A 25,512-nucleotide genomic window follows, 5' to 3' on the forward strand; every position below is an offset into this window, starting at 1 on the left:
AACCTGGGTGATAAATAAAAATAAAAGGAAATAGAGCCCCTTGAAATGGGAATGCCATGGTGTATGCTGAAAATTCCATACATGGACAAGTGAAAAGGTGTTTGAAATTGCAAGAGCAAAAAGGGCTCTCAAAGGTGACACCTAGAAAAGCAATGGTCAGTTTTTCAGCGATTTGACCAAAACTGAAGAGCTACAGAAATCCCTTCTACAGGGCAAAGTGGGGGACTGCAGAAAGAGGGATCAACAGAGGTGCACTTGGGTGATGGATACCACACAGTGGTTTCAGACAAGTTTACGGTGGATGTTTGAGGATGGTGCAAGACAGATGAGTGTGGCACCGTGACAGTGGATCTCTGGCACAAGTAGGCCACTCTGTCTGTTCTGGAGGTTGGGTGAGCAGGAACTTTCTTCAGTGTACATTCTGGCCATCGTGTTCTAGAACGCTCAAAGAACGGTTATATAATATATCAAGGAATTACCCCTCCAAGGATGAGTTCATGGCACAGTTGGACCATCTAGGCAATGAGGTAACGCAATTGCAGAAGTCCACCAAAATGTGATCTACCAATAGAGGGGAGTCTACCATCACCATACCTCTCACAGTCATGTCAGCCTGGACTGTCATCCTCAAGATTCTAAGACATGTTTACAATTCCATGCTGTTTTAAATAGGAGCAGTGAAGTGCTTACCCAGCCATAATTTATCCCACAGCTAACATCACTAAAATAGATTATCTGATTTTTTTTGAGGTGGAGTTGAAGTCAATGATGAGCCATGATTTTATTCAATGTTGCAACTGGCTTGAAGGGGATCAATGACTTCAACCTGCCACTATTTCATATTGTATTATCACATTGCTGTTTGTGAAGCTTGCTGTGTCGCAATCAGCTTCTGCCTGTCTGATTTTATAACAGCTGTTCTTGGATATCCAGAGTTTGTTTTTAAAAAAAAAAGTAACATCAATGCAATTTAAGAGGCTCTGATCTGACTGCAGCAACTCCGGCTGAAGCTCCATATTTGGTGAAAACTGTTTTATGCAACAAAATCTGGATGTTGTATGGTGACCTTCATGTGAACTACGCAATATTAGAATCTGTGCAGTATTGCACTGAGATAATTTCATATGCAATTTTATTAAACCATTTGGGAGTTCATTGTGGACTAGATTTCTATGAGCGCTCTTGATTATTTCCCCTGAACAGCTGTGTTTGACACCCAACATTTTTCTCTTAAGAGATTGACCATTTTGAAGGCAGCTACTTTTCCCTAAAATGCTGTGTTAAAATATTTTCCACCTTCCTCATTAGATAGAAACCAGTCACTGTGCTAATTTATTTAAATGTCTGGACCTCTGACATGATGCAAAGTGATCAACTTTGCGAATTGTGAAAAACAGGAGGGAGGTGGATCTGGGGAGAGTAGCCTTGAAATTCTGGACGTATTTAAGCAAAATTTCTAAATGTGCAGTAAAAGAGGGTGTAACGTTTAATTAAATTATATATTAGATTAAATTATATGAAGTGCTGCATATTGAAAGGAAAAATGGGCAACTGAACCAATCCATAGATAAAATAATCAAATTATACATTAAAACATGGACCGCATTTCAAAGTACTTAATTGATTGTAAAGTGCTTTGGGACATCCTGAGGTTGTGAATTGTTTGGTTTAAAGTCCAATCTTTTACTACTTTTTGTGGTATAAAAATTTGCAAAAGAAGACTCAAGTTTTACAGCATCTCCAACTTGGAGCAGCAATTATTTAAAATAGTATTATGTTTAACTCCATAGCCAAAGCCAATTCAAAGGCAAATTGCAGTCTGATGTCAGAAAAAGTAACCAAGACTTGGAATAGATTCCCAGGTAGAATATACGGAGGTAGGAGTAAAGAAACTGAAGTCAGAGCCAACTGGACACATTGTATCTGTTGCTCCCGATGCGGTCTCCTCTACATTGGGGAGACTGGGCACGTCCTAGCAGAGCGCTTTAGGGAACATCTCCGGGACACCCGCACCAATTGACCACACCGCCCCGTGGCCCAACATCTCAACTCCCCCTCCCACTCTGCCAAGGACATGGAGGTCCTGGGCCTCCTTCACCGCCGCTCCCTCGCCACCAGACGCCTGGAGGAAGAACGCCTCATCTTCCACCTCGGAACACTTCAACCCCAGGGCATTAATGTGGACATCAACAGTTTCCTCATTTCCCCTTCCCCCACCTCACCCTAGTTCTAAACTTCCAGCTCAGCACTGTCCCCATGACTTGTCCGGACTTGTCCTACCTGCCTATCTCCTTTTCCACCTATCCACTCCACCCTCTCCTCCCTGACCTATCACCTTCGTCTCCTCCCCCACTCACCTATTGTACTCCATGCTATTTTCTCCCCAACCCCGCCCCCCTCTCGCTTATCTCTCCATGCTTCAGGCTCTCCGCCTTTATTCCGGATGAAGGGCTTTTACCCGAAATGTCGATTTCGCTGCTCCTTGGATGCTGCCTGAACTGCTGTGCTCTTCCAGTACCACTAATCCAGAATCTGGTTTCCAGCATCTGCAGTTATTGTTTTTACCTCATAACTGGATCATTGACTGGACAGTTGCACGTAGTCTTGTAATAAGTAAAACTATTTATGAAGGTCTGTTCACTCTCAGGGCACCTGTGTTTCACAGTCTACTGCTTATATTTGAAATAGTCACTTTGGCAGGAAATGCAGCAACTAGTTCTAACTAGTGAACTAGATAAGTAGCCTATTAATTTTTGGTGGTGATGTTTCCTCAAATCCATAGAGAAGTGGATCCTTGGGAGTGATGAGCTGAGCAATAATTTTGTGAAGGAAAAGCAAAGCATGAGTGGTTTATAATGATCATCTAAGCCCGTTGTTCAGGTCAGTGCTTTGTTAAATAGACTATCTGCATGTCTGCATTATATGGTCTTGTTTTCTACAGCATTTAGAAATATGCACCAGAAAATAAAAGCAATTGATCTTGTATTGATTTATTTATTTGACATTATTGAGGAAATATCTGAGTTTTGGATTGTATAATTACTTGTGTTTATATGCAGCGCACAAATTATTCTTGTACTTCAGAGACCTTGGGAATATAAGTAACTGTTGTAACATTAAATTCATGCGCATGCATTTTCTGTGGTAGTCTATCAAAATGGTTGCCATATCTTAATCATATTAGTAGCCTACCTTTTTTTCAGCATCTTCCCCAGGGAGAATTAAATTAATTGGAAAGATTTGTTGATTGGTAAATTCTTGTTGGAGGAAGGGAACAGCTTGTTCATAAGTGTTCTTGTCTTTGAGGTATCTACAATTAATTAACACATGTCACTGCTAGTTATGAGAGTGTTTGTTCTAAGGTTCTACTTTCTTATTGTGAACAAATTCTAGAATTATTTTACACATGTTCACTGAAGCCATGTCAGCATATGTCTGCTGTAGCTCAATTGGTATTTTGCCTTTGAGTGGGTTGTGAGTTTGACTCCCTCTTCACACTTGAGATCAAGGCTGATACCGTGCAAGACTGAGGGAGCAGTGTTCTGTCAGAAGTGCCTTCTTTCACATGAGACATTAAACCAAGGTCCCACCTATTCGTTTGCATATCAAAGCTCCCATTGGGCTCTTGTGGCACATTGATGGTATCTATCCAACCCAAACCGTGGGTCCGCTACATCGATGACAACTTTGTCATCACAAAATGGAACAAATTAGAGAAAGCATATAACACCAATAACAATATCCCGACAGGCATAAAATTCACAAAAGAGGAGGAGAACGACAACAGACTCCCATTCCTAGATGTGACAGTTGAATGTACATTTAACGGGGAATTTCAAACCAGTGTCTACAGAAAAACAACAAACACAGACCAAATACTTCAGAAGCAATCATCCCAACACCTACAAATTGAGCTGCATCAAGACATTGTTTCAATGAACTACATCACACTGCAGCTCCCAAGAATTACAAACAACAGAAGAAAAATACATAAAACATTTTCAAGAAAACAGGTACACAATAAACACAATCCGCTGATTCCTCAGAAACAAACCCAAACGAGCAAACACAACACAACCAAAAACTAAGCCACATTTCTTTACATCAAAGACATATCAGAAATGACTTCCAAACTACTCAACATTATGGTAACCCATAAACCTACCAACACACTTAAACAGTGACTAGTGCACCCAAAGTATCCATTAGATACTACCAGCAAAACTAACGTCATTTACAAAATTCCATGCAGCAACTGTTTTAAAAAAAACAGTACATCGAACAAACAAGCAGGAAACTTGCCACCAAATATATGAACACCAACTGGCCACCAAAAGACATGACCCACTATCACTAGTTTCCATACATAAAGACAAGAAGGACACCATTTTGACTGGGACAACACACATCCTAGGACAGGCGAAACAAAGACATGCGCGAGAATTCTTAGAGGCATGGCAATTTAACCAGAACTCCATCAATAAACACATTGATTTAGATCCCATCCAGCTCCCCTTGGAAAAAAAAACTGGAAATGACATCACCCACCTTATGAAACCCAGACCTATAAATAGAGAGGCGGGACATACCACCAGCGCTTCACCGGAGACACTCACTGATGATGTTACCTAGTCATGGTGACGAAACGTCTGAAAACAAACCTTCCAGCTCAGCGAGCTAACTTACATACTTATCGTCAATTTGAACTACAAATCTTCTCAAAAATTGTTAACACTGATCGTGTTCCTACCTCTGAGCCCACCTGCTCCAGAGGGTGTAAGAGCATCACTAAATAGGTGGATGAGAAAACACCCACAGTTATGACGCTGATCAATCGAATAGCTGTTGAGACTCATGGCAGTGTCTCTGCCTCTGATCCAGAGGCCCAGGTTCAAGTCCCACCTCCTTCAGAGGTATGTCATAATATCACTAAATAGGTTAACTAAGAAATATCTATAAAAGCTCCCAGGGCACTATTGTAAAGGAGAGCAAGGGAGTCCTGGCCAATTAATCTACACAAAAAACTGGTTATTTGGTAATGATCTCATTGCTCTTTGTGGGATTTTGCTGTGTGCTCAAGGTAACTGCCTGGTTTTCTACATAACAACTGTGACTAGACTTCAAAAGTACCTCATTAGACGAACGTATTTTGGAACATTGTGCGGTCTTGAAAAGCACAAAATAAATGTTTTGTTCCACCCTTGCTCCCCATTTCAAAAAATAAAGGTCCCACAAGGAAACTTTCCATTATATTCCACCCCCAACACCCAGCCCAGAAAATATGCTTTTTTTCCCCCTGCAGGTAGTTCTCCTATAACACCGTAGTTGTGTTCCAGTAAAACCTCGGTTAATAGAAAATTCCTTCATAGAAATAATAGGGTCTATGAGAAAAGTGGGGATAGGGGCAGACCAGTAAAAAGTGTCACTCATGATCACTGAAAAATCAACCAAAAGTCTAACACAAAGTATAGCACGGTTTGAATGAAGATTAAAATCATATTTATTAACAAAACAAGTAAATTTAACACAGTACATTTAAAACATGTAAGAAAGCTATTCTATCTGTACAGTACCTCTCACAGAAAGTGGGCGGCACGGTGGTTAGCACTGCTGCCTCAAAGCACCAGAGACCCGGGTTCAATTCCCGCCTCAGACGACTGACTGTGTGGAGTTTGCACGTTCTCCCCGTGTCTGTGTGGGTTTCCTCCGGGTGCTCTGGTTTCCTCCCACAGTCCAAAGATGTGCAGGTCAGGTGAATTGGCCATGCTAAATTGCCCATAGTGTTAGGTGAAGGGATAAATGTAGGGGAATGGGTCTGGGTGGATTGCGCTTCGGCGGGTCGGTGTGGACGTTTTGGTCCGAAGGGCCTGTTTTCACACTGTAAGTAATCTAATCTAATCTAAAAAAAAGCTGCTCTGTCAGCAGCAGACACCAGCGCATGTGCAGAATGAAGCATGCTCTCCTTTCCCCGCTGGAATCGAAAATACCATTCTCTAATTCTTCAGCGACGTTATAGCCAAATCGCGCTGCCAAAGTGCATGTTATCCCAGAACTACCTGTATATGTAACAGTAACTCAAATGCTGTTAGAAGAGTAATGAGTTTTTTTTCTTGAATGTTCATCAACAATTATGACTCCTGGAGATATCAAAGTTAATACAGTGGTCCTTGGAGCTGTTATGTTTTCCCTGTTGCGATTGACCATCAGAAATCTTGGGTTCACAGTGGAATAATGATTCAGAGAATCATTAGTTGTCAAACGGGTGAAAGGTAGATTCGGAGAGGTGGAAGAAAATAATGCTGAGAATTCTGCAGTTGATCTTCTGACAAGATTTATTTTTGCCAGAAGTTGAATTAATGCTTTTTCTCCAACTCTCTTTGGGGAATCCTGCCAATTCACTGTGTTCTCAATGTGTCACAAACTTCAGGAAACATCCTGTTAATTGATACAGAAATTCAACACCTTAACAAAATCGGTGCTTGCTTGAAGCCTAGCTTTGCTTTTTGCTTGCAGATGTGTCATTAGATTTCACCTTTCAAAAAAGGCGAGAGAAAAATGATCCTCCTGTTTGTGGGTTATGTAGCCTTCAAGCTCTGTTCAAAAGCTGTTAATCGCTGGGATCTCCACTGTGTGCACCAAAATAGAGTTGTCAGTCTATGTGTGTAGATGACTAATGTTAAAAATACACAGATTTCACAACCTACTCATGCAATAATGCCAATGACAAAATGTTCTGTTGTTTAGTAATTGTAGCAGGATCTGCTCAACATTGAGGAACCTGAGTCACTCACTGGATAAAATTGTAACATTGCATTTGAAACTGGAGATCAAAGGCTGTCTACAAATTGGCAGGCTAGCAAGATGCATTGCTTTCATGTATAGGTACTTGTCAGCTTTCATTAGTTCTGAAATAGAATGCCTTGTTTTAATGTCATATTAATTTCCTTCTTTGCTGTTCCTTTCCCATGCTACTTACTTCTGCACTGATGAAGCATCTGGAGCTATGCATCAGGCTGCTAATCCATATTCCAGATTGATTTACACGCACATTCTCCCCAGACCCCTCAAGCAAGGCAACGATCTGTCAAGTGTATGGAATAGATACACATTGGCGCTCAGGCTAGACCAAAAGCCCCTTTGAACCAAGAAATCATCCTTTATGTCACAACTGTTTGGTAGAGGAGGAACAATTCAAGATTCTGTGATTCTACTATAGATGTAAGCACAATCTCAGAACCTGTTAAATCACATTGAGTGCATGATAGGTATAGAATACCATTCTTGGTGTTGTTCTGCCCCAATGGGCTACATTAGAGAGGAGCAATGATCATATCATGGATATAAGTCAGTTCTAACTATCGTGTGGCTGGAAAAGAGTAGGACTTAAGTGCTATGATACATACCTCTGAACACAAGAATATTTGCACGACTGTGCCTTGAGAACAGCCAAATAAATGTTAAAAAGTCAGGAGAAACACACAAATGTCACTTTGTGCTGCCCCCAAAATGAATTAGTTCAATCACTTACTTGTCTTTCACAATCTCAGTATGTCCTGCAACACTTTACAAGCAGTCAAGTACTTTTGAATGCAAGCAATCCAGCAACCAATTTTGGAAAGCTTCCCCAGAAACAGCCAAAAGAGCAAGTTCAGAATATTTGTTTGTGATTTTTATTGAAGAATGAATATTGACTGGGATATTGAAGTCAATTGTGTTTCAAAATATTCCCCAGAATAAGTTACAAGCACCTGAGAGAGCAGACAAGAGCTTGGTTTAACATCTTACCTGAAGTATTGTATTCCCTTGGTACCACTGTGTGAAGTTTCAGACTAACAGGGTGGAGCTTAAGCCTTTAGACATAGAGGTGGAAGTACTACCACTCAGCCCAGGGTGATCTTGAAATCAGGAGAATGAAGGCAAACATGTTTTTGTGATCATGGCATGGTTTCCAGCCAACCATTTGTATTCAAGGAATATACTGGGGAGTATTGTGACATCCCGACTTTGTTTTTAAGGGGCAAGATTAAATGAGAATCAACTCCTCCTGTTGTTGCATTAGTCTGTTCGTAATGGTTCTGTTCCAAAACTTTGTAAAGCTCCAGAGTATCTAATTTATTTCCAAGGTTCCTCTTAAGGTTTCTTCATGTGCATCCTGCCTTTTCTTACCTGCCTCAGGATTAGTGGATAGTTTACTGACGCTGTGACAATGGTCAGGTCAAAGTTGTTATTGTCAATGGAATGTCAAAGAGCTGTTCACTTGATGGTACACCTGCATAAAATCAAACAATCTTTCTGTGGTGTTCTGAAAAGAATAACTGTGGAGTTTCCAATTGCCAACTAATCATTTTGAAGGCATTGATGGGAGTTGCAGTATGAGCTCAGTGCAATCCCTGTCATACCAGCCTCTGAATGAATTGCCTGGGAATTTAAAGAATCCACTGGATAGTTCCTTATACCTGCAGCCCTCTGAAAGTATCCATTAAAATTGGAGCATTTGAGATGGTGGAGGGGTTCCACTGAAGTTAAATGAAGTTTCTCAGGAAATGTTAGACTGTAAAATACTTAGTTTAACTGTTGAGTAACTATTAAACTGACCCCTATCTAACTTTGTATACCTCCACATACTCCTTCCCCAGCAACCCCCTATATTCTGACCCCCCCACCCCCACCCCCACCCCCCACCCCCAACCGACCCCAACATCCTCTGGATGCCACCACAACAGTTCTCCCCCAATCTGACATACCTCCAATCCGATGCCTCTTCTCTCCCCGCTTCCTCACCCCAAACCAGACATGCCTGCCCTGCTGTCTGAAGTGACATTGCCTCTGCTGAACTCAATGTCTCACAACCAGCCCTAGCTTACAGCCTGACACCCTGCTTCTGGCATGCTACACCAATCCATCTGGCAACCTCTCATTCCAACATCCTAAATGTGCGCTTCCATTTTGTACTTGGCCATGGTGACAGGTTTCTGTGAAATACTATCTGTGATTCTGGGCATTTAAATTTCAGAACAAAACAGTTGACTGCTGTGAACAGCAGAGCATGGTTTGCCTTCCTCTGACTGTTCGTTGCTATGAAGGACCTATCAGAATGGAAGATTAGCTCTGCTATTCTGAAGGACGCCTGATCAGAACCCCCTGTCAGAAGTGAAGAGCTCTTTAATTGCGTGGAAAAGAATGGAGCATTCAATCTGTACTGAGTGATGGGGAAAAAAGCATATTTTCTGGGCTGGGTGTTGAGGAGGTCGGTGGGTGGGAGCGGTGTGGAATATAACTGAAAGTTTCCTTGTGGGATTGCCACTCCTTGAAAAATCTGCCTAGTTGTTGTCTTATTGCCATTGGAATCACCACAGAGAAGCAGGAAACAGAAGAAACTTCCAATTCTTCTCATTTAAGTCTCATTTTAAGGATATTTTCTGACTAGCTGATGTGATTTGATAATACTTCCCTGCTCAGTGGTATAGCATTGGCTTGACAGTAATTGATTCCACTGAAACTAAAAAAATAGTTTTGATCTTGAAGTCACTCTCTGTTTTCAGTAACTTAGTGTGTTCACATTTTCTGGTTTATAATTGACAGTAATGAATGAAGGAGGAGACGTTAGGGACAGCCGTAGGCAATTCAAAGAAATCATGATTTGGAGATGCCGGTGTTGGACTGGGGTGTACAAAGTTAAAAATCACACAACATCAGGTTATAGTCCAACAGGTTTAACTGGAAGCATTAGCTTTCCGAGCCCCGCTCCTTCATCAGGTGGTTGTGGAGTACACAATTGTAAGGCACAGAATTTATAGCAAAAGTTTACAGTGTGAAGTAACTGAAATTATACATTGAAAAAACCTTGATTGTCTGTTGAGTCTGGCTGATCATGACTGATCTGTGACCTCACTCCATATGCTTGCCTTTGACCCATATCCCTTAATACCTATGCTTAGCAAATTGTATCTATCTCCGGTTTAAAATTAACAACTCGTTCACAATGTTATGCCAGAGAGCCGATTAAATAAATTCAGAAATTGTTTTGAGCTATTTGTTGGCTATAACTGATATTTTCTCAAATGAATAGCAATTTCTCAAAGAATGGAAATTGTAAATAACTTAGTGTTTTGAAATATGCTGATTGAATAATAAACAGCATCCCAACCACCTTGTCATGAGATCGGCTTGCCATTGATGGGATGAATTTGGTAAAAACAATGACTGCAGATGCTGGAAACCAGATTCTGGATTAGTGGTGCTGGAAGAGCACAGCAGTTCAGGCAGCATCCAAGGAGCTTCGAAATCGAAGTTTCGGGCAAAAGCCCTTCATCAGGAATAAAGGCAGTGAGCCTGAAGCGTGGAGAGATAAGCTAGAGGAGGGTGGGGGTGGGGAGAAAGTAGCAATGGGTGAGTGGGGGAGGGGATGAAGGTGATAGGTCAGGGAGGAGAGGGTGGAGTGGATAGGTGGAAAAGGAGATAGGCAGGTAGGACAGGTCCGGACAAGTCATGGGGACAGTGCGGAGCTGGAAGTTTAGAACTAGGATGAGGTGGGGGAAGGGGAAATGAGGAAATTGTTGAAGTCCACATAGATGCCCTGGGGTTGAAGTGTTCCGAGGCAGAAGATGAGGCGTTCTTCCTCCAGGCGTCTGGTGGTGAGGGAGCGGCGGTGAAGGAGGTCCAAGACCTCCATGTCCTTGGCAGAGTGGGAGGGGGAGTTGAGATGTTGGGCCACGGGGAGGTGTGGTTGATTGGTGCGGGTGTCCCAGAGATGTTTCCTAAAGCGCTCTGCTAGGAGGCGCCCAGTCTCCCCAATGTAGAGGAGACCGCATCGGAAGCAATGGATACAATAAATGATATTAGTGGATGTGCAAGTAAAACTTTGATGGATGTGGAAGGCTCCTTTAGGGCCTTGGATAGAGGTGAGGGAGGAGGTGTGGGCGCAGGTTTTACAGTTCCTGCGGTGGCAGGGGAAAGTGCCAGAATGGGAGGGTGGTCGTAGGGGGGCGTGGACCTGACCAGGTAGTCACGGAGGGAACAGTCTTTGCGGAAGGCGGAAAGGGGTGGGGAGGGAAATATATCCCTGGTGGTGGGGTCTGTCTGGAGGTGGCGGAAATGTCGGCGGATGATTTGGTTTATGCGAAGGTTGGTAGGGTGGAAGGTGAGCACCAGGGGCGTTCTGTCCTTGTTACGGTTGGAGGGCTGGGGTCTGAGGGCGGAGGTGCGGGATGTAGACGAGATGCGTTGGAGGGCATCTTTAATCACGTGGGAAGGGAAATTGCGGTCTCTGAAAAAGGAGGCCATCTGGTGTGTTCTATGAATTTGGTCCACTCTTCCTTTCTGTCCTTTCTTGTAACCTACTGTCTTTTGGGGGAGAAAAGTTGTCTTATTCTTGACTGCAATAACGTCATCTTCCACTGCCTTTCCAAAACTGATACGTTCCCAGTGTTGCATAAAAACTATAACCCCAATTAGAGGAGTATTTGAAATGCTTAAACGGACCATGGGTTATAATTGTTGTTTTTTGATGCTTGCATGCAACCTACATTAAATATTTTTAAAGTATTTTGACAAATTCATCAGCACTCCTTCTTGCTTTGGAATGAAGTGAAAATTCTGTACCGCACATCAAATATTCGTCATCGACCTGAAATATTAATTGTCTCTCACCACAGATGCCGTCTGACCTGATTTTATTTCTGAGTTCTATTTGCTAGGGCATTTTGCTTTTGTATATAATATTTGTTGCTTTCATAATGCACAAGTGTTTTTATTTTGTATTTGTAACAGGGAAATTGGACTCCAAGATTCATCAAGCAATGAAGAAAGGGTTAATGCGGCAAAAGCAAATTGCCTAGAGAAAAGGAAAGTCTGAAAAGACAAGGAAAGTCTTGGTCTTGAGCGCTTGGAGACTAAAAGCCCCCCAACTGGGAATTGATCTGACCCGTCATAAAATTGACACTCGCTCACCCAAGAAAATGTGAATGTACTTTCCAAAAAGTCCTCAATGTATTTTCAGCAACTTGGTGATCCAACACCAGGCAACCCAGAAATCCAAACACTTCTATCTTTAATAATCCAATCAACATGCAATTCAAAAAGCTCTGGTAATTTCAAAGAAAGTGTTGCACAAAAAGCTAAAGCGATATCTTCCAATAATACTGCGAGACTATACTTTATGGGGATTTGAATATGTAAGATTTCTGTAAATTGAAACAAAAACTCCTATTCAGCTTTAATTGTTTCATTGATTAAAGGAGTCGATACAATGTCTGGAATCTGTTTCTCAATAGCCCTGCTTTCCAGTAACACATGAACTTGCAGTGTTCATTTCTCTTTATTTCCAGTCCCTCATGAATGGGGGTCGATGGGTTCTAAGGAGAATTATATGTTGGGCAATAGGATAGCTTAATGGCAGTCATGATGTCTGGCATTCATCGTCATTGTATTTTTGTTTAAAAGATGCTTTCACGGGATATAGCAGCAACTGGAAAAACTGGCATTTTGTTATCCATCCCTCCTCTTGGAAGATCATGGGGGGGGCTACCTTCTTGAGGTGTGGTTCACTTGGCCATTTCATGTTAGAGAGTTAGTTGTTATGACACAGAGGGAGGCCATTTGGTTTCTCCAGCCTGGGGGCAGCTGCTTGTAGAGCAATCCATGAGGTAAGCAATCCTGTTTCCCTGCTCTGTCCATGTAAGTTTCTAGGTTTGTTTCCCTCAAACACCTGTCCAATTTCGTTTTGAAAATTTTTGTCTCTGCTTCATCGGCAGCAAGTTCCACGTCATCATCACTCAGTACATAAAAATGTTCCTCATTTTCCCCTCTATAGAACCATAAATTTATGCTGCTGTGTTGTCATGTGATCAGCTCATGGGAGAAGCTTTTGTCTGCCTTCATAGTTTATTTCTCTTCCATCTCCCTTTGTTCTGGGGGGACAGCCCCAACTTCATAAAATGTACTGACAGGAACTCTACACGCTAAATTGCCAAAATACCCTGCAAGTTTAAATGAAGCAAAATAATGGTGTGATAACTATCATTCTTTTTATGGGAACAAAGGAATTTCCAAATTAAGTCAGTTCACGTTCACCTAGTTCTCCATCAACCATTCTGGTTGTCTGATGATGCAGTGAAAACAGAGTTAGCTGAATAAGTGTAGCAATCAGTCTGTATCAATTAATCCATAACAGGACCAGATATGGAATAAGACCTTGTAGAACCATGGGTCCAAAGTTCTTCATCCTTCCAAAGTCACATTACACTTAGCTCATGTTGTATCTCAAATTACTCACGGATTCCAAAATATTTCCTTTCTGGAATAAAAATTGTTTAATTTGCTTTGGAATGACCCAAGGCTATCTTTTTCTACTGCTTCCCGAAGGAACCTGTTCTCTAAGTTTAAAAACCAAAACAACTGTGGATGCTGGAGATCAGAAGCATCAACAGAAATTGCAGGAAAAAAACTCAGCAGGTCTGGCAGCGTCTGTGGAGAGAAATCGGTGTTAATGCTTCAGTTCCAGTTACCCTTCGGGGGGGACTGTTCCGAGGAAGGGTCATTGAATCTGAAATGTGAACTCTGATTTCTCTCCACAGATGCTGCCAGACTTGCTGAGCTTTTCCAGCAATTTCTGTTTTTGTTTCTGTTCTATGAATTGTCCACTTAATCATTGAAATGATTTTCCCACAGATTAGTTTTGAATTTGCCTGTCTTCAATCAGAGGCTTTGTCCTCTGGTTCTAACGTTCTCAACAAGATGTCACGGTTGATTGTCTAGTCCCTTTTTGAATCATAAGAACAGCAAATCATATCACCTTTTTTGTTTTTTCAGTGGAATACGTCCAATTTGTATAATCAGTACTCATTGACCAACCTCTCTCAGTTGTTATGGTTGCTGTCTTATATATCTTGAGCGTAACCAAAAAGCATAATTTTCCAAAGAATATATTTTTAATACAACGACAGAATGTGAGAAGGCATGGCTGACAGTTTTGTTGTACTGTATTTATTTTCTCTCCCATTGCTCTATACCACTTCTCTGTTTTCTCAACTCCCAGCTGGCTGCCGACATTGACACAGCGTTCTGCAGGCAGTGGAGCAGGTGCTTTTCATTGCCTGGTAAGCTTGAATGATAAAATAGCACCTTGTTAACGGGGCTGAGATACCTTGTTATGTCATTTTATATACTTAGCTCCCCATGCTGTAGTTCTTTGGCTATTTTTTTGATGTATGGGGCCATTTATTTCCAGCCTTTTGTAAGTGGCATTCTGAAAAACAGTCATTAACAGCTGTTAAAAGTGTCCTTTCCTTCCTGCAGCAGTGTACCTGAGGCAATTGCCATGATTGCATAGTTGAGATTGAGGACTTGTGGTGTAAGTATTTCAGGTCTAAACCTGGAGCACTCTTTTGAACAGCCCATTGACATTTAAAACTATGTGGTACTGCACCATCACTCTCATTTGCTTACCTAACAGCTTCCTTCCAATGCAATGTTGTTGACTTAATGAAAACATATTCTACATATCCGTATATTACACTTAAGTGGCAGAAAATAATCTTTTTAAGTCCAATTGCTTTGTGTTACATCATAGTTATTTTACTGGATGTGTGTAACAGTGCTTGGAAGATCAGCAGTAAAAGACTAGCTTATATCTCCAAACAGAAACTGTTAGTCATTAAGCAAGATGAATAGAACCTTCTGATGCAGTAACTAATATAATGATGTGCCTTACTGTGTGAAAATAGGAGGCTGAGCAAGGCTGTTTTCAATTCCTGTTTAATATTTTAAAAATAAGCTGACTGTTACATTCTGAGAAGGCATGAAAGAAAGAGAATTGCTCATTAGTCTAATGCTTGATTCCAGCTGAAATTTGAACTCTAGCAGTGTTGAGGGAAAGACTGTGCTACTGAGGGGAGGCCCTTGTTCATGTGCTTATCAACATTAGATGTAAACTGAATGGATTGCCTGTTGCAGATTTTAATAATTTATTTTTGTTCTCATGCATCTGAGGAATTTGCTGTCTTTTTTTCTTCGAGGATGTAAGAATGAAGTCTATAATTTTTAAATAATAGGAGCATCTTAATGTCATGTTGGTTCAATTTTAAAATGCTCCATATTTCATGACTGTACTTCATTTTACTGGATCCCTGCTGGGAAGATGGGCAGACAAACTTCTAAATCTCTGGCCGTGCAATCTTGTTGCTGACATATTCTGCAACAGAGACAGACCCAAGCTTCGTTAATTAAACATTAGCATTTAAAATATTAATGGCATTAACATTTACTGATGGGCTAATGTTATGTGGAATGGGGCACATTTATGCTTGTCAACTCCTGATTGTAGGTTTCATCACATGCTCTCCTGGCTCTCAGCACATTCATGCCTGCCCTTGGTTTTGTGAAGCAATTATCTTTCTTACAGCCCATCAGCAGCTTGTTACCTGGTTGGGTGATTCCAGTTGCTCAAACAGTCTCTTGTTTCACATATCACATTTATTTAAAGCAGATATGCAAACAAGTAGAATTTTTTTTAATGCTACCGTTATTCTCCTGCTTACAGCAAGAAGCTCTAGCCAGGATGATCAGCAGCTCTCTGCACATTAAAACATCGAAGTGATATTTATTCTTGCAAGTATTCATCTTATTTTAGTGAACTTGGAGATTATTGTGGACAACAAATGGCTACTTTCCATTTTTGGAAAGCTTTTCTTCTAAGCAGATGTCCGAGCAGTCATAAGTGATTTTAACTAAAATGGCACTTTACCCAGACAACAAGCACACAATCAGACTTTAACAATTGGCTAGTTAGTATAAATTTAAGCTTTAGGACACTTGTGATGCAGTGGTCACTTCCCTACTTCTAGCTCACTAAGCATGGGTTCAAGTCCAACCCACTGCAGAAGTGTCTCATAACATCTCTAAGCAGGTCAATTAGGGAAAATATCTACAAACTTAAGATTTGCTGAAAAAGACACAAAATCACAGCTTTTCATCTTCTACTCATCGGGCCTGACATGCAAGAATCCAAACTTAAAAAGGGAACATCAATTTATACAGTATAAGAAGACAATGCTGATTGTTTGAGGGAGATGCAGCGGGAACCGTTAATTGTCGATGTTAGATCTTTGATTAACCTCAGACCAGGCAGGTAGGCTTTGATTGGTCTGAGTGTTGCAAAATTATCTGGATAGGTTGAGTGAGTGAGTAAAAATTGGCATTTGGAGCTTAATGTGGGAAAGTGTCAATGGCTGTACTGGAAGGAAGAATAAAAAAGCATATTCTTCAAATGGAGTGAGATTGCACAACGCTGATGGATGAAGGGATTTGAATATCTTGGTACCAACCTCTCTGCCAAGCCTTGGAGCTGCTCCAAGTTTCTGTGCCCATGCACCTCAGAGATGCACACACCAAAACACATGAATCGTCCAAGGTTAGTAAGCATTTACAGCAAGTGGTTAAGAAGGCAAATTAAATGCTGTTTGTTCTGAAGGGATTTTAATTTATTCATTAAATGTGAGTGTCACTAGCTAGGCCAGTAATTAAGAATCCAGCACACTGCGGTGAGTGTGGAATCACTTGTCAGACAGGTTAGGTGAGGATGGTAGATTTCCTTCCCTAAAGGACATCAGTGAACCAGATGAATATTTTCCGATAATCGGCAATGATTTCATGGTCATCATTAAACTCGTATTTCCAGAATATAGTTGAATTTAAGTTCCACCATTTGCCATGGCAGGAATTGAACCCAGTTCCCCAGAAATTACTTGGGTCAGTGGTATAATAGCCTAGCAATAACATCACTAGGCCATTGCCCACCATGTAAAATAGCATAATTTTAAAAATAGGGATGTTTGGCTACAGTTGTGCAGGGTATTGGTGAGACCACATTGTGAGACGAGTCAGTCAGTTTAGAACTCTTATCAATGGAGTTAAGAAGCATGGGAAGTGATTTTACTGTGACATTTAGGGTCCAGAGGGAGCCTAACAGACATGCATGCTGACAAGATGTTTCCCTTTGTTTGAGAGACTAGAACTAGGGAATAAAATTTAAAATTAAGGAGTTTCCTGTTAAAGACAGATTTAAAGAGACTTTTTTTTCTCTGACAGTAATGCTTTTGTGGGACTCTCTTTCTTAGTGGGCAGTGGAACAGGGTCACTGATCATTTTTAAGGCAGTTAGAGATGTATTCTTGACTAACAAGGGTCTGTTGGAAAATGGAGTTGAGGTCACACTCGAATCAGCCTTGATTTTATTGAATGACAGAGCAGATTCTAGGGGCTAACTAGCCTCCACTTATTTCTAATTCATATGGTTTTAAAAGACCATTTGATTGTTTGTGTATGCACCACCTATTAACCACTGGAGATGTTGCCTAGTCACGCTGCTACGATTGATTCAATGGTTTCTGAAGGGTTCTGCACAACCTCGGTGTATTCATAGAGTCATAGAGATGTACAGCATGGAAACAGACCCTTCGGTCCAACCTGTCCACGCCAACCAGATATCCCAACCCAATCTAGTTCCACCTGCCAGCACCCGGCCCATATCACTCTAAACCCTTCCTATTCATATACCCATCCAGATGCCTTTTAAATGTTGCAATTGTACCAACCTCCACCATATCCTCTGGCAGCTCATTCCATACACGCACCACCCTCTGAGTGAAAAAGTTGCCCCTTCAGTCCCTTTTATATCTTTCTCCTCGCAACCTAAACCTATGCCCTCTAGTTCTGGACACCTCCACCCCAAGGGAAAAGACTTTGTCTATTTACCCTATCTATGCCCCTCATGATTTTATAAACCTCTATAAGGTCACCCCTCAGCCTCTGATGCTCCAGGGAAAACAGCCCCAGCCTGTTCAGCCTCTCCCTGTAGCTCAAATCCTCCAACCCTGGCAACATCCTTGTAAATCTTTTCTGAACCCTTTCAAATTTCACAACATCTTTCCGATAGGAAGGAGACCAGAATTGCACGCAATATTCCAACAGTGATTCCAAAGATAATGAATTAGTTCTGAACTGAAGTTACAGATGGACTGCAGGAAATACAGCAGCAACATAGGCACAGCCAGATCGTGCAAATCTGACTATGATAATGACAGGATTGGTTTAGTGATATTGGTTGTTGAGCAATAACTGTTGACCTGAACAAAGGGGACTACACTCCTGTTGTTTTTAGCTGTAGCACCAGGAGATGTTGTGCAATCTTGGTTTAAAGTTTCATCTGAAAGACAACACTTACAGCAGTGAAGAACTCACACTCCGCACACGGATTAGAATAGTTTAAAGAGGAGTAGCTTCCCAGAACTCGGGATAAGCTGATCAACCTCATCCTCATCCCAAACACAAAATGAAAATAAATTATTTGATGAATGTAGATAGATGGGTTAACAGTTATTGTAAATTTGATGCCATATAATTGTTTCTTAAAGTTCTGGTGTCCAATGCTCATTGCCTGGATAATTTGCCTTTTGCAATGGGGGCTCTTTGTCTCAGTGGATTTTTCTAGTTTCAGTCCGGTTCTTGACAATGTAATTGAGTCAAAATTTGCATCTTGCTAAAATGTGCTTTTTGTGATCCTGAGGAACACTTCAGCAGCAGACTAACCTGTCATGCAGTATTATAAATGGAAAATATTCCTGGAACATAAATTATTGCTCTGTTTTAGTTTTGACTGGAGATCAGAATTCTAGGGTTTTGAAGTTTGCATAGTTTACATGTAACGATGCAATGCAGAGGCCAGAAAGACACTTCCAATAAGGTGTGCTGCTTCATATTAGGTTATGTGATTAAATATATTCTTCAAAACAGTATTGTAACATTTTTCAGTGTATTAACTTGCATTCACGCAAACTCTTAACATAGCCAAACAGTCCTAAAGTGCATGACAGAGGCTACTCAATTAAAACAGGAAACAATAAAACAGATGGCAGCTTGGTTATCAGCAGCGTCTTAAAAAGGAGAGTGTGTTCATGATGGAGTTCCAGAGGTTAGGTTCTAAATGGCTGAAGAGACTGTGGCCATTAGCAAGCCAGTGACAGTGGGAGATATGTAATAGGCCAGAGTTGGGGGAAGTTAGAGTTTTTAGAGCTTTGTAGGGCTGGAGGAGTTTGCAGAGATAGGAAAGGAGTGAGACAATGGAGGGATTTGATCAGGGAGAAAGGATTTGAGAAAATAACATGCTTTCAGTCATTACAGTGCGTTTCTAGTAACACATCTTTCCTCCTTATGGAATTACGAGAAGTTTTCTTCAAATGTATTGCCTACAGTTTAGAAAGAATGGTTTGAATGAGGTTCGCAAGATATTAAGGCAAGCGGTTAGGGTAGACCGAGAGAAACAATTCCTGCAGATGGGGGAGGCCAAGACCAGGGGGCCAAGTCTAAAAATTAGGGAAAGACCTTTTCAGGAGTGAAGCTTCTCCTCTGCATGAGTTGGAACCCCCAAGTAAACAGTGTTTGTTGCTCGATCAGTTGTGTATTTTTAAGTCTGAGATTAATGAGTTGTTGTCAACCAAAGGTGTTAACCAGTACAGCGCAAAGGCAGGAATGTGGAATAGATCATCGATCAACCATCGTTTCAATGGTAGGACAGTATGGAGGTCAAACTAGCCTTCTCCCATTCCTTTGGTTCCATTCTGCAAAAGAATCTCTTAATTGTTGGTGTCTGAACTGTGGTCTGACAGCCAACTGTAAACAAAAGAAGCAGAATGTCGTTCATATGACGAAAGAATGGCACGGTGGCTCAGTGGTCAGCACTGCTGCCTCACAGCACCAGGGTCCCAGGTTCGATTCCAGCCTCGGGCAACTGTCTGTGTGGAGTTTGCACTTTCTCCCCGTGTCTGCGCGGGTTTCCTCCGGGTGCTCCAGTTTCCTCCCACAATCCAAAGATGTGCAGGTCAAGTGAGTTGGCCATGCTAAATTGCCCATTGTGTTAGTCAGAGGGAAATGGGTCTGGGTGAGTTACTCTTCGGAGGGTCAGTGTGGACTGGTTGGGCCGAAGGGCCTGTTTCCACACTGTAGGGAATCTAATCTAAATTGAGATCTTGGTCAAGAAAAAGAAGGAAGCATATGTCAGGAATAGACAGCAGAGATCGTATGAATCCTTAGAAGAGTATCAAGGCAGTAGTAGCACACTTTAGCAGGAAATCAGGAGGGCAAAAAGGGGACATGAGATAGCTTTGGTAAATGGGTTAAGGAAAATCCAAAAGGATACATTAAGGACAAAAGGGTAACTAGGAAGAGAATAGGCTCCTCAAAGATCAGCAAGGCAGCCTATGTGTAGAACCGCAGAAGATGGGGGAAGATACTAAACGAGTATTTTGCATTAGTGTTTACTGTGGAGAAGGACATTGAAGATGTGGAACGTGGAGAAAAGATGGTGACATTTTGAAAAAAGTCCATATTGCAGAGGAAGAGGTGCTGAATTTCGTAAAACGCACAAAAATCTCCAGGACCTGATCAGGTGTACCTAGAACTCTGTGGGAAGCTAGGGAATTGATTGCTGGACCCTTTGCTGAGATATTTGTAACATGAATAGTCACAGGTGAGGTGCTGGAAGACTAGAGGTTGGCTAATGTGGTGTCACTGTTTAAGACAGTAAGGAAAAGCCAGGGAACTCTAGACCAGTGAGCCTGACATCAGTGGTGGGCAAGTTGTTGGAGGGAATCCTGAGGGACAGGATTTACATATTTGGAAAGGCAAAGACTGATAGGGGAGACAAAACACCAACTTGCAGAGTGTTTCAGGGAACATCTCTGGGACGCACGCACCCAACAATCCCACCACCCTGTGGCCAACCACTTCAATGCCACCTCCCACTCAGTTAAGGATGTGCAAGTCCTGGGCCGCCTCCACTGCCAAATCCAAGCCACCCAATGACGAGCAGAATAACGCCTCATCTTCCGCCTTGGGACTCTTCAACCACACGGCATCAACATCGACTTCACTAGTTTTCAAGTCTCCCCTCCCACCACCTCACCCCAGATCCAACCCTCCAACTCAGCACCGCCCTCTTAACCTGACCTACCTGTCCATCTCTCTTCCCACCGACCTGCATCCACTGCTCCTGCCTTCCCCAGCCCCACCCCCACCCTCCTATTTATCCCTTAGCCCCTCCCTACACATTCCTGATGAAGGGCTTATGCCCAAAACATCAACTCTCCTGCTCCTCGGATGCTGCCTAACCTGTTGTGTTTTTCCAGTGTCACATTTTTCAACTCTGATTAGGGATAGTCAACACGGCTTTGTGCGTGGGAAATCATGTCTCACTAACTTGATTGAGTTTTTTGAAGAAGTATTGAAGAGGATTGGCAAGGACAGAGCAGTGGACATGATCTATATGGACCTCGTAAGGCGTTCAACAAGATTCCCCATTGGAGACTGGTTAGCAAGGTTGGATCAGATGGAATACCGGGAGAACTAGCCGTTTGGTTACAGAACTGGCTCGAAGGTAGGAGACAGAGGGTGGTGGTGGAGGGTTGTTTTTCAGACTGGATACCTGTGACCACTGGTGTTCCACAAGGATCGGTGCTGGGTCCACTACTTTTCATCGTTTATATAAATGATTTGGATGTGAACATAGGAGGTATAGTTGGTAAGGTTGCAGATGATATCAAAATTGGAGGTGTAGTGGACAGTGAAGAGGGTTCCTCAGAATACGACAGGATTTTAATCTTATGTGCCAGTGCGCCAAGGGGTGGCAGATGGAGTTTAGATAAATGCGAGGTGCTGCATTTTGGAAAGGCAAATCAGGGCAGGGCTTCTACACTTAATAGTAGGGTCCTGGGGAGTGTTGCTGAACAAAGAGACCTTGAAGTGCGAGTTCATAGCTCCTTGAAAGTGGAGTCTCGGGTAGATGGGTTAGTCAAGAAGGCGTTTGGTATGCTTTCCTTTATTGGTCAGATCATTGAGTAAAGGAGTTGGGAGGTCATGTTGTGGCTGTTAGGCCGCTGTTGGAATATTGTGTGCAATCCTGGTCTCCCTTCTATAGGAAGGATGTTGTGAAACTTGAAAAAGGGTTTGGAAAAGATTGACAAGGATGTTGCCAGGGTTGGAGAATTTGAGCTATGGGGAGAGGCTGAACAGGCTGGGGTTGTTTTCCCCAGATTGTTGGAGTTTGAGGGATAACCTTATAGAGGTTTATAAAATCATGAGTGGTGTGGATAGGGTAAATTGACAAGGTCTTTTCCCTGGGTAGGGGAGTCCAGAACTAGAGAGGATAGGTTTAGGGTGAGGGAGGAAGGAAAGACTTAAAAGGGGCCAAAGGGGCAAACTTTTCACACAGAGGGTGGTGCATGTATGGAATGATCTGCCAGAGGAAGGGCTGGAGGATGGTACAACTACAACATTTAAAAGGCATCTAGATGGGTATTTGAATAGGAAGGGTTTAGAGGGATATGGGCCAAGTGCTGGCAACTGAGACTAGATTAGTTTAGGATATCTGGTCACCATGGACGAGTTGGACTGAGGTGTCTGCTTCTGTGCTGTACATCTCTATGACTTTCTCTATATCCGGCATAATTTCCGGTGGCTGATAACACAACAAAAAGGGTCATTTTAATCCCAGCACATTATCAGCTTCACTATGTGTGTGAGACAGAGATATCAATTCAGCGAAGACGAGGGAGCTGCTTTCTTGCAGTGAAACTAAATGTTGGCGGCAAGCCAATCTGCATCGTGAAAAAATGCTTGATATCCTCTCCAAAACGATTGCAATTACTGAAATAATTGTATTTTAAAATAATATATTGCTTGAATATGAAGGAGCCATACACTAACACAAATAGCAAAATGCATCATCTTAAAATAATAAGCCATGCATTTGATAACAATTATGGAGCATCACAGATGTTCCACTCTGTTCTCATAAAATCCTGATCCAGAGTTGTTCATTTAACTCTCCTTCCGTGCAGAAAAAAAGCAGTAAATCAAAAGCTGTTCGATGCTAACCACTTCCAATGATGCATTACGGTGCCACTCATCAACTTAGAAATAAACTACTGTCAACTTTGTAATGTTTCAAGTACCTCTCTAATCCTTAGTCATGGATGGTAATTTAAATCTCTGCCTGCTCTCTCGGAACAGAGCCCCAGAGCCATATTTCATCGGTTAAGATATAATTAAGACTCCCCATTTTACATTGATCAAATACAATAGAAGGTTAACAGTAATTAGGCTTAGGTCTGCCCTGATGTGTTTTCAGATGCCCTGTGACCTGAGGAGGTCACTGTTTAAATTGGATGCAAGCATGTGTTGTTTAATAGAATGCCAAACAGCCTGGAGGAAAAAGCAATACAATTCAGATTGGCCTAGTGTGTTTTTTTTAACACTGAAAGTGTTTACAAAATAACTCAGTGACCTCTGCCCTGTATTGCCTTTTATACCTTGCATTGCAACTTCTTGTAGCTCTGCAAAGTCTTGTGATTCCTGTCTGCACTGAGAGCACTCTGGAGTGATATTTGCAATTTATATGCCAGTGGGCAGAAATTATTTCCTCGTCGGTCTAATTGGATGATGAAAATGCTCATTCCCACACCCTGCAGTCACGAGTTCAAGGCTGTTTCACACTAATATTCTAAGTACATATGGTGATGGGTTAAATCTGTGATCTTAATTCAGCGTGCCCTGACTGACTTAGCCTCCAGGGAACCCGACCCAACAGAATTGCTTTGGAATCTCTGCAAATGAAAGATTGATCTCCGAGCCACTGCTGTGAACGAGAAAGTGCACAATCATCATGAACAAGATTTGTTTTCTCATTTTCTTTGAAAGCTTTGTTGATTAGCTATGAAAGAATTGGCAGTGTTGGGAGGAAGGGAAAGGCTATTTGGAACATCCATTGGGATACTACAGTCTGTTTGCTACAAATGCAGAAAATGCTGGAGAAACTCAGTAGGTCTAGCAACATCTGTGGAGAGAGAAACCGAGTTAATGTTTCAAGTCCAGTCAGGCTCTTCAGAATTCTGCTTTCAGATTGGTCGTGGAAGGTGATCCAGTGAAGATGGATGGGCTCAGGCTGGTGGTGGCCTGATAGGATGTCAGGTGATAAACCCTCATGGAATACTTCCAGCCAGAGTTGGCATCCCAAGTGGCAGCAATTGGCAGGACATTGCCAATAAAAATGCATATATTGGGTATTTTTGTGTTGGTCCTGATAAGTGCAAAGTGAAATTTCAAGTGCATGTTTTTTTTATTAAGCAGTTCTCAAGTTAGCAAGAACCTTATTTCTGATTATTAGGTAAATATTGAATCATCCAACTACCATAACATATGCTTGGGCTGCATCCAATGTCATGAGAATGAGTCTCTGAGGGAGCTTTCCACTTCCCAAATTGGCATCTTATTCTTACCAGATGAGTAAAAGTGCAGTAACCTTTCCAAAGACATTTACAGTATTAAATGTGGTGTTTAAACAATTTGCAAAGTGTTACCTAGTAACCTGCCTATCCATGTGGCAGAAGTGATCATTAACTTGTCAGTTCCCAAAAAAAGATCAATCACTTGCTGACAGCTTCTGGCCTTCCTTCAGTCAACAATATTCCTGAGGGATTTGAGTTTTCCTGCATGATTCTGCTTTGATGGGATTTTGTGGGACCTGTCTTATAATATACCTTCATCATAAGAGTTACATTTAAGTTGTGGTCCAGGTTTCACCCTTTTATATATTACATGCTTTCATTGTCATAAATAGCCCCAAGGATGAACTATTTGCAAATCTCTTCTTGCATTTTCATTTACTCTTTGATGGCCCTGTGGAGGAACTGTGTCTACTAGTCCAATGGTTGCGTATTTGCTGTCTAATGTGTAGGAATCCCAGTACTATCTCTCACTGAAACTTACATTGACATCAGTGATTCACACGGACCTCAAGGCCAAAAAGAAAAGGTATTGACGCAGCTCACCTTGTGTGACCAGACTGTGTTGGTAGCAGTGAGTAAACTGTAGCCATCCAGTGTGTGATGATGATGCTGCTCCTTCAACAAGGTTATGCTGTCCTTGGCTTTCTTCTCAGAGAGTTTGTAAAAGCAGCGATTCTAAAAAAAATCAAAGTTTGAAGGATTTTAGGGACAATTTGATTATAACTAACAGATACTATCTCAAATAAAAGGCTTTCAAGTTTAAAAAAAAACACTTGTACAATGAAAGGGGAGTGGCCAGTCCTCTCAGCTCAGCCTTTCCCTGGTTTGGTTTTAGCAGTCTGGCTGTTCACTGAAAGCAGTCAGTCAGTTTGAGGCTGCTGGTCCAAGAATCAGCTCCTTGGAAGAACATGTTCCCATGCTGAGTCCCTCTGCCATCTCCTCTCTCTCTCTCCTGTAAGACCCTGTGTTTGATTTGATCTTTTTTGCCAAGGGGTGTTTATGGGGATTGTTGCAGGAATTTGGAACAGCATGATTAAGTTGGGATAATCTGCTGGGTTTTCAGATAGGTTAAGTTAATGTTCTCTGTTCTCTTTGTGTTTCATTGAGTAATCTTGTCAATAAATTCTGTTTTGTTTAAAACTAGGTGGTTTTTCCAGCTGCATCTCTCCTGGATTATC

General features: G+C 41.8%; 1 protein-coding gene across 3 annotated transcripts in view; it reads left to right on the forward strand.

Moving 5' to 3' along the window:
• The window catches only part of trip4 (thyroid hormone receptor interactor 4), a 144,211-nt gene extending 131,963 nt beyond the window's left edge, over positions 1–12,248 (forward strand). For all 3 annotated transcript variants that reach the window (XM_072553223.1, XM_072553222.1, XM_072553224.1), the window contains one exon: positions 11,770–12,248. In XM_072553223.1, coding sequence (XP_072409324.1) covers positions 11,770–11,837 — 68 coding nt within the window. In that variant the 3' untranslated portion in view covers positions 11,838–12,248. The remainder of the gene's footprint in view (positions 1–11,769) is intronic.
• Positions 12,249–25,512: the final 13,264 nt, after the last annotated feature.

This window comes from Chiloscyllium punctatum, chromosome 33 (assembly GCF_047496795.1).
Source record: "Chiloscyllium punctatum isolate Juve2018m chromosome 33, sChiPun1.3, whole genome shotgun sequence".
Lineage (NCBI taxonomy): Eukaryota > Metazoa > Chordata > Chondrichthyes > Orectolobiformes > Hemiscylliidae > Chiloscyllium > Chiloscyllium punctatum.